The 14,131-nt window shown below is 42.2% G+C and overlaps 1 protein-coding gene across 1 annotated transcript; it reads left to right on the top strand.

The window, feature by feature from the left end:
• Positions 1-489: 489 nt before the first annotated feature.
• On the top strand, positions 490-13,701 carry dpydb (dihydropyrimidine dehydrogenase b). Its single transcript, XM_084007475.1, has 25 exons — positions 490-660; positions 4,259-4,369; positions 4,501-4,583; positions 4,665-4,752; positions 4,850-5,011; positions 5,222-5,418; positions 5,816-5,897; positions 6,032-6,119; positions 6,272-6,379; positions 6,656-6,825; positions 6,905-7,115; positions 7,833-8,017; positions 8,427-8,642; positions 8,795-8,959; positions 9,091-9,159; positions 9,286-9,369; positions 9,459-9,579; positions 9,788-9,907; positions 10,302-10,444; positions 10,572-10,626; positions 10,789-10,910; positions 11,157-11,306; positions 11,408-11,470; positions 11,771-11,848; positions 12,423-13,701. Exons 1-25 carry the CDS (start codon positions 631-633, stop codon positions 12,585-12,587), a joined length of 3,066 nt encoding a protein of 1,021 aa, XP_083863601.1. The 5' UTR covers positions 490-630; the 3' UTR covers positions 12,588-13,701.
• The last annotated feature ends 430 nt before the right edge of the window (positions 13,702-14,131 follow it).

Genomic DNA, 14,131 nt, shown 5'->3' with positions numbered 1-14,131 from the left:
AGCGCGCATTGACGCACAAAGAGCCGCATCACAGCTTCACTGATGCTTTAGGAGTGACTTCACTGCAGTCCGCAGTTACTGGAAGATCCTAAAGACGGTGCTTTGCATGACTTTTATTTACTTTAAGCCGAGATGTTTCCCCCCCCCCCCCCTGTAATACATCGCGAGAGTTCAGCTGCAGGTTGAGGACCGACAGCTGTTCCAGTTGTGAGCCAACAACAAGGAAGTTGTTGGTTTAAGGGCAGGGACTGGAGGATGTCTGGATCCCAGGCTGGAGTTTGGACCGGACCGTTTACTGTAGTTGCTGTTTGATCTTTGCGGAGCTCAGGATCAATGTACCCAGAAACGCGGAGGCCGTCCAGCTGGGCTGAACTTCGACCCCGGCTCTCCCGTCGTCCCGCCGTATCAGCGGGTTCGTCCGCGCCCGGCGGTCAACGTGGACTGCAGGGGGAGGGGAGGGGAGGGGTGGGGGTTCCTGATAAGGACGCTCTGATCTCACTCGTTTCCTCTTTGGGAGCAGAGCAGTCCCGGACAGTGCTTCGGACCTCTAATCCAGAAACCAGAGAGACTCCAGAGAGACTCCAGAGATCCTCAGACCGCTGTTAGTCCACAAAACCACTAGAAACCAGCATGTTGAGTCGAGACCTTCCAGACATCGAGGTAAGTTATCTATGGAAATGTTTCGTGTTTCGCTTTTTCCATGAGCAGAATGTTCGGTCTTCAGTCACGTACTGTCTGTCTACAGGTGGCAAACAGAATTATAATCTATGTATCTATATTCAAATGGGGGGAAATTATATTTTATTTTTTATATGTCTGCTTAATAACTGTGTTTAAATGTAGACACATTAAAATACATTTTAAAATTATATATTTAAGTTAATTTAAATATATCGAATTAAAATCCCATGGCAACCAGACACATTAAAATAAAAAATAACAGAATCTATCTATCTATCTATCTATCTATCTATCTATCTATCTATCTATCTATCTATCTATCTATCTATCTATCTATCTATCTATGGATTAAAATATGAGTTAAATATTACACCGATATGAATAATGTTGCATGTGTTCTGAAAGTGCAAAGACCAGAGTTGTAAAGTCTGATGGCATGACATAATCCTGATCATATAAAGTCATACATCATTCTCTATGAAACCTACTTTAAGTTGTGAGGATGAGCTGAAATGATTCTACATTATCTGAATATTCATCCTTTTTAGGATCATATTAATACTTGTTATCATGTTGATCGCTGACTGAAGAGTCACAGCTAAATGCTCTTATTTAAAATGAATTTATTCATCAGTTATTATTGGTAGTCTACAAACCTCGTATCGTCACGTCGGGGGGCAAAGGGGGGATTCTGTCACGACAACACAGTGATATAGACTTAAAGTCACTGCAGAGGAAATGGTCAGCATATTCCACCTTTTTCCCACGAACATAAAGGTCGTAACATAAAGAGGAACTCTGCTCATCGTTGGTCAAGCTGGACATGTGAGGTCTGAAAGAAGCAGTGATTCAGGAGGCAGAGAGGGAAAATGAGAGTTGCATTATGAGGGTGGTCCTATGTGTGTATATACACGTGTTCTTTAAATTATAACCTTACACTGGGCTGAATGAGACATCATGGATATTCTTTGTTATGTATCAGTTTCAGCTCGTTCCATATGCGGCGTCTTTTCAAAGTAAACGTCTTCACAGGAAGTGAGGTTGAGGCAACAAAACCACTTAGTCTTAAACCGTGATCGTGGTGAATCGGTCGCCGGGATCTCATGGTGGAGAATCTATTATAAAGACAAGACTCACACAACTGTGGTGTTTTTTTTATTTTATTTTATTTGTGTTAGTTTACGTTCTATATATGCAGGTTACATTTCTTTCTTAGTATATTTGCAATATAAATATATTTGAAATACTCTTACATTTTAATACTACAAATCAGAAAAACAGTCAAATCTCTAAATCCATTTATTCTCCAAGTGTAACTGATATCTGGGGAGGAAAAGTGTCTCCACGTGCTGAGCTATTTCCAAGTTAGTTTGTCCTGATAACCTCTCTGGTCCTCCGTGTAAACAGCCTGCAGGTCAGTCGGGTTTACCATCAAGGCTCCCGGTCTGCTGCTGCTGCTGCTTTAAACAAGACTTTTAGAATAGATTTAGACAGGGATTTTGGTCAAAATTCAAGTCACAAAGTTTAAATACTTTATTACTGTATTTAAGTAGAATTTCCAGGTGTCTGTACTTTACGTGAGTTTACGTTTCTGACTATTTTTTACTTTTACTCCCTACATTTTAAAACAAATATCTGTATTTTTACGCCTCACATTTTCAAAACAGTCTTGTTACTTTGAGGGGAATATTTTATTATATTATTATTTTTCGTATTAATATGACGCCAGATTCAGTTAACTTTAAAAAAAAAACAGCCAGTAGAATGTCCTTCATAGGGTTACTTTTACCTTCTTGTTGGAGTACATTTAAGAACCTGTACTTTTACTTGAGTAAAGAATCCGTCTTTTAGAACACAAGGGTCTGTACTTCTATTTGATACAGAACGTCTGCACTTCAGACACGTCTGATTTATTTCCTTCACAGAAGATGACGACACTCTGATTTTACAGACTTAATAAATGGGGTAATTTTTGGCCTTTTGCTTTAAAGAATGCTGTTGTGCTCCGTTAAACTGCCACAACAGGAAAGACTAAAAGCAGCCGTGTGGTGTCGTGCTAGCGTGGCCTCGTGGTCTTGTGCAACCTGCCGTGTATTAGTAAGGTGCCGTCGGACCGGCGTGCATGTGTAGAGATGGGGCAATAGTTTCAACTTAATTCGTTTTGAAACTGAGATGTTAAGCAAAGGATAATGTCATCATCAGATAATGTAATAGTGACACAGAACATTACAGAACATTACAGAACATTACAGAACATTACAACTACGCCTCTAAAAATAGAGGCCAGATGTTAAACGTTATAAACTGGATGTGAAACCATCTAATTTTAATATTCAGAGGAGGATGATGATGATGATGATGATGATAAGCTGCTCAGTTTGGTCCACCTCACCTGACTGTGCTGGGACATCAGCTGATAGAGGAGAACAGGAGCCAATCACATTTAACTACAAGAACTTTGGATCTTTCTATCTTAGTTGGATGAATTTCCTGTCATAGCACGACGTCGGTCCTCAACATCATAGTTTCTACCTTCACTCAGGTCTCATGTCTCAATAACATCAGGTCACACGAGCTCAGCGACCTCATGTTATCGCCTCGACCCCGACCATCCAAACAAGCCACTTCCCCGAACTTTCCGTGTGTGTGTGTGTGTGTGTGTGTGTGTGTGTGTGTGTGTGTGTGTGTGTGTGTGTGTGTGTGTGTGCGTGCGTGCGTGTGTGTGCGTGTGTGTGTGTGTGTGCAGATAACAGTGGTTCCAGTATACATTCAATCAGGACTCCTACTTCCTCATAACACGGCACCTGAACTTTGACCCCCAAGCATGCGGGCCAGCAGTCTCTGTACAATGTGACCGGATGAGGTTGGACATCCTGGTACTTTTGGCTCACTGTATTTGAGATAGTTGTAAGTTGAGTTGTAAGGAACACATTGAGCAGGTCTCGACTAAAATATAGACTCATTAGAACAAATGTTGACATTGTCAGAAGAGTCGAAAGTCCAGACATTTTATACTCAATTAGAAGTGAAAGTTTACCCTTTTCATTTCTACTGGCTGTTTAACTTAATCTGACAGCATTTTAATAAGAAAAATAATAATAATCAATAATTCCCCTCAAATGCATTAAAACTAAAATGTTTTGAAAAAGTGAGGCGTAGAAAGTTCAGATATTTGTTCTAAAATGTAGGAAGGAAGTAAAAAGTTGTCTAAAATAAATACTCAAGTACAGAGAAACGTTAGAAAAAACATAATAGTTTGTATTAAAATAGTGACGCAACAACGTGCGTTGTGTAAATAACAACTTCCCTGGAAAGAGTTTCTTACGTAATGTTACCGAACAAGAGTAGCAACGTTACGTTACAAGTGAAAAGTCAACATTAACGTTTGCTTTCACGCAGGGATACGAACGGCTGTCGCCTGAGTGAAAGTCCTGTGTTTGTTTGACACAGGAACATAAATGACTCCGTATCAACAGTATGTTGATGCCACTTTTATCCGAGGATAATAAAACCAATAGAATAAGATTCTAGTCTCAGGATGATTATGTGTTGATGTGTCTCCCTTCGTTTCCTTCAGAGCATCCTGGCTCTGAATCCCAGGGTGAAGGCTCACGCTCAGATCATGTCCACGGCCAACAAGAAGAAAGAAAAGAAACACTGGAAGAGAAACCCTGAAAAGAACTGTGATGTAAGAGGCAACACACACACACACACACACACACAACTTCCTCCACATCTGTCCGTCCACCTCCTCTTTGTTTCGTTCTCCTCTTGTCCCCGTTTCTTTTAAATCGTTTTTCTTTGTCCTCCACGCTTCAGTCTTGTGTGAAGTTGGAGAACAACTTTGACGACATCAAACACACGACGCTGAGCGAACGCGGAGCTCTACGGGAAGCGCTGAGGTGAGATGCTTGCTCTTTGACGAGCCTGAAACCAGGATTAAAAACTTCAAACTGTCAAATGAAAGTCAAACCTGTGTTCAGGTGTCTGAAATGTGCGGATGCTCCCTGTCAGAAGAGCTGCCCCACGAACCTGGACATCAAGACATTCATCACGAGCATCTCTAATAAGGTGCTGCAAAATATTCATACATCCATGCACACAGCTGTCCTGGAATAGTTCAGTCACAGTCCTAATGTCTTATCATTCATGTTGGTGTGGATACCAGAACTACTACGGGTCAGCGCGGGCCATCCTCTCCGACAACCCCCTGGGTTTGACCTGTGGAATGGTCTGTCCCACATCGGAGCTGTGTGTGGGCGGCTGCAACTTGTACGCTTCTGAGGAGGGACCCATCAACATCGGAGGGCTGCAGCAGTTCGCCACCGAGGTACAACTTTTATAGCTTTCAAGTTTTTTGTTTTCACACTGAACCCATAAATACATATATTTTTTTAAGGGATGATTCAGAATCAAGCGTAATCTCATTATTGTCATTTATGGTGTCAGTTCAGGTACAAAGGCTCACTTTAGAGTCAGGTATGTTAGGTTGAGGGTTATATTAGTGTTATGAATGCTATTAAATACTTCTTCTTCCTAGGTGTTTAGCAAGATGGGCATACCTCAGATCAGGAACCCTGAACTGCCACCAGCCAATGAGATGCCAGAGTCTTACCACAAGCCGATAGCTCTGATTGGTTGTGGCCCGGCGTCAGTCAGCTGTGCCTCCTTCCTGGCCCGTCTGGGATACGATGATATCACCATATTTGAGAAACAGAAGTACATTGGAGGGCTGAGGTAACGTGTCCCACTGTTTATCAAGTCACATCGAAGATTGTACCACATATGAAATGATATTGCATCCATACAATTATTTGAATTGAATTGAGTTAGTTTTAATTAAATTTATCGTGCAGGAGTTTAAAAAAAAAAGTTTGATAGCAAAAATAATTCATTATACAAAGATTGAGGAAAAAATCCACAAGAAAAGCAAAATCAAAAGTGTAGAAAGGTCATCTATTTACTTGCTTGGCAACTAAATTCAGTTATTTCTGAAACATTTAGAAATAGCTTGTAGTGACTCTGAGTGATATTATAATAACAATCAGAACCAGGAATGAGAGAGGAAGGCAGACAGTGATGATCATGAGCTTGAGATGATGGAAATGAAACCGATGTGTTTGCCTCCCTGCAGTACATCAGAAATCCCTCAGTTCCGGCTTCCCTATGAGGTCGTCCAGTTTGAAATAAACCTGATGAAGGATTTGGGAGTCAAGGTAGGATGCACAGAAATCAGTGTTAACTGCCTTTAGTAAAACGCTGAAATACACATTGCGATAATTGTTTAGTTTTTAAGTCTTCCGTCAAAATTCACAAAGTGTGTGTGTGTGTGTGTGTGTGCTCTCACCAGGTGGTGTGTGAGAAGGGTCTCGGTGTGAACGGAATGACTCTGACCTCCCTGAAGGAGGAGGGGTTTAAGGCTGTCTTCATTGGGATCGGTGAGCTCCTCCCCTAAAACCTTTCAGAACACAGCTTTGCGTTTGGCCTCAGGGATGTGCGTCATAGACCTCCATCCTTTGGGGTTTCACAGCGTTTGATCCACCTGTCACCGTGATAACAACACAGTGTGTCCATGTGTGTGCTTCTCCAGGTCTCCCCCAGGCCAACAGAGCTAAAATGTTCAAGGATCTAACGATGGATCAAGGCTTCTTCACTTCCAAAGACTTCCTGCCCATGGTGGCCACAGCCAGCAAGAAAGGTGCTTTGGCACACACACACACACACACACACACACACACACACACACACACTTACACACACACACACACACACACTCACACACACACACACACACACACACACAAAGCATGCACACACTATACATCAACCATTTAGAGGAAAACACAGGACACACACAGTTTCGCTGGTGACATCAGATCAGCTTACAAACACGCGGTATTGATGGATTTATCGAACAGGAAGTGGGCTGGTTCAAATATATCATGTCTCACTGTCTCTGTCTCACTGCGTCCAGGTATGTGTCAGTGTCGCTCCTCGTTGCCGGAGATAAGAGGCACCGTGATAGTTTTGGGCGCCGGCGACACAGCGTTTGACTGCGCCACCTCGGCTCTCCGCTGTGGAGCCAGGAGAGTCTACGTGTGCTTCAGGAAGGGATTCACCAACATCAGGGCCGTTCCCGAGGAGGTACGGCTGAGGGGTGGGCGGGTATTTTGGAAAATATGTGGAGAAAATACTGAACGCGTGTTTTTTCCCCTCCCGTCAGATGGAGTTGGCGAAGGAGGAGCAGTGTGAGTTCCTGCCCTTCCTGTCTCCTCGCGAGGTCATCATGAAGAATGGCCGGGTCGCCGGGTTGCAGTTCTGTCGCACCGAGCAGACCGAGGATGGTGATTGGCTGGAAGATGAGGAGCAAGTTGTCAGGCTGAAGGCTGATTACATCATCAGCGCCTTTGGTTCCATGCTCAACGAGCCACAAGGTAACTGATCAATGAGATAACCAGATTAAAAAAGATTTGTGAATCTATTCCTGGTTTCTGAAAGGTCTTTGTATGTTTATACGTTGTATTGCATTTGTATTTTGAAAAATATATTATATATTCATATCATTTCTGCCACAGCTGATTAGCATATGGTTAGTATTTTTCTTTTTTTCTTTTATTTATAGAACACAGAATCGCTAGCATATGTAATCTACCAATTTGGCTCTGGAAATCAAAATACGAATACTTTTTAAATCCCTCAGTAAATTGTACTAAAATGGTCCTAGATAATATGTATTTGCACCGTTATGCAACAGAAATGAAGCCTTTGAGCTTTTCTGATTAGAAGGGGATGTTCCTGAATTTTGTGTTGTTTTTGGCGGTCCCTGTGGACAAAAGCGGTAGTGTTTCCAAGCACCAAAGTCCCTTTAGACAACTAGATCTGGTTCTGTCAGGGTTCAGGCTGACTGCTGCAGTCGGGGCTGAAAGATTTGATGGTGAACCTGCATGATTTCACTGGAATCCGACCTGATGGCATCGATGTAAAACATCCAGAATAAATCTTTAGAAATCTTCCTGCTGATGGTCTTGATTACATCATATAGGGGCATCAGAATTAATTTCAGGCTGTTTGATAACCACATAAAAGTTCCTACATGGTGTGAAAACGTGTTTTCTTACACAAACGGATCCATTGCATGTTTGTGTGTGTAGTGAGGGAGGCCATGGCTCCTGTGAAGATGACCCGCTGGGGTACTCCAGAGGTGAACACCGACACCATGCAGACCAGCGAGCCCTGGGTGTTTGCAGGAGGAGATATCGCCGGTTTGGCAAACACCACAGTGGAATCGGTCAACGACGGCAAACAGGCTTCATGGCACATTCACAGATACATGCAGGTAATGTGTCTCAGATTAACAGAGAATTACAAGCTCTCTCTCTTCCTAACAGGCGTTGCATTCAAATGGAGAATAACCTGAAGAGTTTGATTAGCAGTCGCCATGTTGAGACATTTCTGTTTGACCAATCAGAGCTGACTTGGCTTTTTGGGAGAGAGGGGCGGGAGGTCAAAGCATTTCAGAGAGAGGCTGAGAAGAGCTGCAGCAAAGCCTGATGGGAAAATCAATTAAAGCATGTAAACGTGTTCTAGTAGGAACCTGAAAGCAGAATCATAGATCCTCTTTAAGTCATTACCTCCAAATTGGACCTCAGACACTTACTATATAATGACGTATTCAACTCAAGCCTAACTCCATTAAATAGAATATGAATTAATTATGTAATTAACATATTTGTCCCATCCTCCAGTCGCTTCACGGACAGACTGTGGACGCGGTTCCGAAGCTGCCGTTGTTCTACAGCGCCATCGATCAGGTGGACATCAGCGTCACGGTGTGTGGAATAAAGTTCCCCAATCCGTTCGGTCTGGCGTCGGCTCCTCCCACCACCAGCACAGCCATGATCCGGAGAGCCTTTGAGCAGGGATGGGGCTTCGCTCTGACCAAGACCTTTGGACTCGATAAGGTACAGAACACACTCACGATGTAGGGAACATGGTCGGGAATATAGCCTTACCATTTTTAGAAGTATTAAAGTGATAACATTAAGATTCTGTCAGAAAACCCCAGTTGGAGAAACAACCGCTGTGATTGGCCTCTATGAATGTGTGTCTGCAGGACCTGGTGACCAACGTGTCTCCTCGTATTGTGCGCGGCACGACCTCGGGTCATGTGTTCGGACCGGGTCAAGGCTCCTTCCTCAACATCGAGCTCATCAGCGAGAAGACGGCAGCCTACTGGTGTCGGTCAGTCACGGAGCTGAAGAAGGACTTCCCTAACAATGTAAGCTTCCTGAGGAACATAATCAACAGCAGGCAGAACCAGCGATGTTCTCTATCTACATGTTTATCTCTGTTGTGGTGTCTGATATGACGCCATACTGACATTCTTCTTTGTTATCGTTTCCCTGTCAGGTGGTGATCTCCAGTATAATGTGTAGTTACAACAAGGAAGACTGGACAATACTAGCCAAGATGGCAGAGGTGAGAAAGCAACATCATTTACCGTGTAATAATAATAATTATTATTATTATTATTATTATGCATACGCAGGTTCTGACTGTGTGGTTTTGATGGTCTGAAGTGGAAAAACAAATGTGTGTGTTTAGGAATCGGGGGCAGATGCACTGGAGCTGAACCTGTCTTGTCCTCATGGGATGGGAGAACGCGGCATGGGCCTGGCCTGTGGACAGGTAGCAACCTGGACACCACATGCACATAGATGGACTAGTCATCAGCAAACAGCACTGCAATCTCTATTTTGACCTGTTTGCGTGATTAGGACCCGGTGTTGGTGCGTAACATCTGCCGCTGGGTGCGGGCAGCCATCGCCATTCCCTTCTTTGCCAAACTGACGCCAAACGTCACCAATATTGTCGACATCGCCAAGGCCGCTCATGAAGGTAAACACTGCAACACGCTCGCTTCTTATCTCTCTTTCTGCAACTGCATTTCATGACATCATTTAGTTGTTTTTTTTTCTAATTCAACCTTTATTTAGGCAGAATAGGATAAAAAAAACGTTCTAGCCATGATGGCAGTTTTACGTGACCCCTATATAAAAGACTTAGAGAAGCAAAGCCTTTTTTAAGAATCATGAACGCCTTACAGGGGGAGCAGATGGAGTAACGGCCACCAACACAGTCTCGGGTTTGATGGGACTGAAGGCCGACGGCTCCCCGTGGCCCAGTGTTGGAAAGGAGAAACGCACCACGTATGGAGGGGTCTCCGGTGAGCACACGCACAAACGCACAATACAACGACCACATAACCGCGGTGGATTTCCAGATAATCGCCGTCTTTTGTGTTTTGGTCAATCAAGTAAACTTTAAAGCAGAACTTCCTTCACTGGTTGCTAAAATCCAACAAGGCGACGGCCAAAATGCCAAAGTCGAGGCTTCAAAACCGTAGTCCACGGGTGACGTCACCATGACGACGTCCACTTCTTAGAGGCAGTCTGTGGTTTACAAAAGGAAAATGATCAAACAGGATCATTGGTGAAATTCAAACCTATTAAATGAATACGTTGGTTACATAAGCAGATGAGCCTTCTGGAAAGTAGACGAGATCAGCTCTCAGTGAGGCGCCGCCCGCCGGCTCTTAATCACATGACCGCTGTGTACAGGTAACGCCATCAGACCCATCGCTCTCAGGGCGGTCTCAGCCATCGCCAGAGCCATCCCTGGTTTCCCCGTTCTGGCCACCGGAGGCATCGACTCTGCAGAGAGTGGACTACAGTTCCTCCATGCTGGGGCTTCAGTGCTACAGGTGACAATGCTGCTGGGACTTTTAGACAAAAGACAAAAACTGTTTTGCAAATGTACAAATTGCAGTTATTGTAAGAAAGGCCTCCGTTATGTGACTGTGTTTTTGATCCTGTGTCTGATTCCTACAGGTGTGCAGCGCAATCCAGAACCAGGACTTCACAGTGATTGAGGACTACTGTGTGGGTAGGTGTCGGACTTCCAAGCTGTTTTCTCCCCGGGTTAAAGGTCACTGTGATCTCACTGAACACCTGATGACATTCACATGACCGTAACATGGTCCAGTGTATTCAGACGCTGATATGAACGGTATGATAATGACATTATGGTGATTGTGTATGTGTTCAGGTCTGAAGGCCTTGTTGTACCTGAAGAGCCTGGAGCTGAAGGACTGGGACGGCCAGTCTCCTCCAACAGAGAGACATCAGAAAGGAAAACCAGTTCCCAGACTGGAAGAGCTGGTGGGAAAGGTACCGCTATTTATTACTACCATATAAACAGCAGTGGTTTTATGTAAACGAGATGACATTTAAAGGGTTAAATTCTGAAAATGAAGGAATAACGCACGTTAGCTCAGTGAAAATAGTACATTTATCTCAATATACAATGTTATGGCAGTTTCTTTTTACCCAGACTGTGTGTGTGTGTGTGTGTGTGTGTGTGTGTGTGTGTGTGTGTGTGTGTGTGTGTGTGTGTGTGTGTGTGTGTGTGTGTAGAGCCTCCCTAGCTTTGGTCCGTACCTCCAGCAGAGGAAAGACGCGATTGCAGATTACAAGAAAAAGGTCAGAGACGCACAGACGTGTGACGAGTCGGACGCCGACGTCAGCCGAGTCAACACGCCCAAAAAACCTGTCCCCGCCGTCAAGGTGCTGCACACACTCTCACTACGCTTTGTGTACTTTGTGCTTTGTTGTGTGATATTAACCAAGGAAACGTTTGTCCACACCGTGTGTGTGTGTGTGTGTAGGATGTGATAGCCAGAGCCCTGCGTTACATCGGAGCATACCAGGAACTGAGCAACATGGAGCAGGTACGCTTTCTTCTCACATATTCTGTATTTTAACAACTGCCTCTAAAATGAACAGAAACAGGCTGTAATTTTGCGACGGCTACAAAGACACATCAAATTGCTACAAAGAAGTATTTGTAAAGTTTATTTAGTAATCTTTTGCCATTTAAGTTTTTCAATATTACCTTGATGTCTGTCTATTTGTCTTGCTATGTATAAACTGTAATAAAACTGATTTTGGTTCGTATAAAGGGTCACAGAATTTGGAATAAATTGCCTATACTATAACTGATCATAATCATAATCTCGTCTGTGTTTTAGGTCCAGGCTGTGATAGATGAAGAGATGTGTATCAACTGTGGGAAATGTTACATGACCTGCAATGACTCTGGATACCAGGTAATACTGTTTAGAGCATCCTGGTGAAAGTACCTTCAATTTCAGCATACTTGAGTGTACTTGCAGACACACTCATCATCAGAATACTTCTAGTTTGTTAATGATCAGTTAGCTTGCAGTTTGCTATTTCGGAGCAACTTATTTAGTAATAAATGTATTTTAGTTTAATTTAAACTGTAGAAAAACAACAATTGCTAATAATTTATCATGAATATATTCTTGTTGTAGTAATAGTATGCTCAATTTTACTTCTGGCTTATTCCAATTAATGAATACATTATAAAAATATAGAAAAATATATTTTACAACAAAGGCAACATAAATACAATTAAAGTATATTTTCCTATTTATAGAAATGTTACTATTGTACAATTACTTTTGTGTGTGTGAAATAACCCTTTAATATATTTATAGAAACTTTACTATCATACAATTTTTTTAAAGTATGTTAAGATTGTAATAATTAAATCATAATTAAAACTCTTGTTCATACTTTCACTATATTTTCAGAGTACATTTCTGTTGTTGAGACTTTTCCCCTCAGTGTTGTAACGACCTGCTTCCTGTCTTCCAGGCGATAGAGTTCCACCCGGAGACTCACCTTCCCGTGGTGACCGACAGCTGCACGGGCTGCACGCTGTGCCTCAGTGTCTGTCCAATCATAGACTGCATCAAGATGGTCACCATGGCGAAACCCTACACGCCCAAGAGGGGGGTACCCGTTAGTCCCGTCTGCTAAGGCGAACCGAAACTCTCCATTTATTTAACAACGGAGATCGGATTTTATGAAGTTCGGTTTTACGCTGCATGAGACCTCAGTTGTGTCACTTTATTGGCATTAAAGTGCCGGATGATGAGTTCAAAAGTGAAACATACATTCTATAGTTGAGTCCCAGTTCAGTGTCAATCCTTCGTGGTCTACGTCGTCCTTGAAGACCGTGAAGGCTGAACCGAAAGGTCTCTGAAGAAGGACTTCCTCTTTGTGTCAGCCTTGTCGTCATAACAACCAGCTGTGGTTGACAAGAAAGAGCACAGAGAAGGTAACTAGTTATCTGATTAAAATGGAGCTAGAGTCCACATTTGGGCTGTTTTATTTCACATTATGATGGAGGAGATGAGAGAGTTTATTCTGAGTCCAATCAGCGGCGGGAAAAGTTTGGCCGTGAAGGGTCCATCAGTTGGATGCTCTTAACCCGGAAAAACAAGTCCGCCGGCTGCACTTGAAGGCGTCTTTGAAGCGGGACCACCTCGTCTGAGCCGCTGGAACATTGGAACCTCAAACGGACCTCCGAAGGACGGAGGCTGGACTGGGACACAGCTGTGGTGCTTAACTGCTTGATAGAGAATAGATAGGAGTTTCTGAGATATACCCATAATACCTCTGTAGAACGAGGCGACCAATCTTCATAAAGATCAAGCTTCACTATATATCAAAATTAACTTGTCAATAATTTAACTGTAATTCTGACTCAAAACACGATGGGAATTGCAGATTCTGCTTTATCCTTCTGTAAACACTTACTTTTTAATGTGACGATGGACGATTTGGAATTAATTGTGCATTATGTTAATGTATTAATGTAGAAGGGATTATTTGATATGGTCTCTGATTAAAAAGGTTTTCTAATGCAGCTGACCGTCTGTAGACGAGAGCACAGATCGACACGATCAGACAGATGTTTACTGACTGAACGATGTGCTGCAATTAGACAATAGTGGAAGAAGAATTCAGATTCTTAATTAAACATGAGCAATGTAAAAAAATAAAAAAACATACTGTATCTATCTACTAAATTACAAGTATTATGAGTTAAATGTACTGAATGTGCTATAATAAAGTATTAGAAGTAAAACTAATTGCGTAGAATGTGTGCAAAATTGCATTGATGTTTTCTATGTGTTCTACTGCACTACATTCAAAATGTAATATTGTACTTTCTACTCAACTATATTTACTTTATACTGTCTATAACAAATACTTATAAGTGGACTTTCTCATTATTTTTGAGATACTAAGTCAATATTTTAAGAAAGTTTCTTCTTCTTCTTCTTGTAATAATAATAATATTCATAACTATTATTGTTTTTGTGGTTATTACATCATAATTGTAATTTTATAATACTGATAATAACAGTATGTATTATTATTGTTATCATGAAAATATGTTAATAATAATGATGCTGATGTTGAGACTGTTATATAACTTTTGTTATGATATGACACACACACAAATGTGATTGTATGCATACATTTATTTATTTGTATTGTTTTGTACATTTCGG

This window comes from Eutrigla gurnardus, assembly GCF_963514095.1.
Source record: "Eutrigla gurnardus genome assembly, chromosome: 4".
Taxonomy (NCBI): domain Eukaryota; kingdom Metazoa; phylum Chordata; class Actinopteri; order Perciformes; family Triglidae; genus Eutrigla; species Eutrigla gurnardus.
The sequence above is the reverse complement of the archived record's forward strand: the minus strand, read 5'-3'. Positions and strand labels throughout refer to the sequence as shown.

Coding starts and splice junctions, on each gene's coding strand:
- dpydb (XM_084007475.1), top strand. CDS start 631: ATGTTGAGTCGAGACCTTCCAGACATCGAG. Junction 4,370..4,500: donor ACCCTGAAAAGAACTGTGAT/GTAAGAGGCAAC, acceptor TCCACGCTTCAG/TCTTGTGTGAAGTTGGAGAA. Junction 7,116..7,832: donor CATGCTCAACGAGCCACAAG/GTAACTGATCAA, acceptor TTGTGTGTGTAG/TGAGGGAGGCCATGGCTCCT.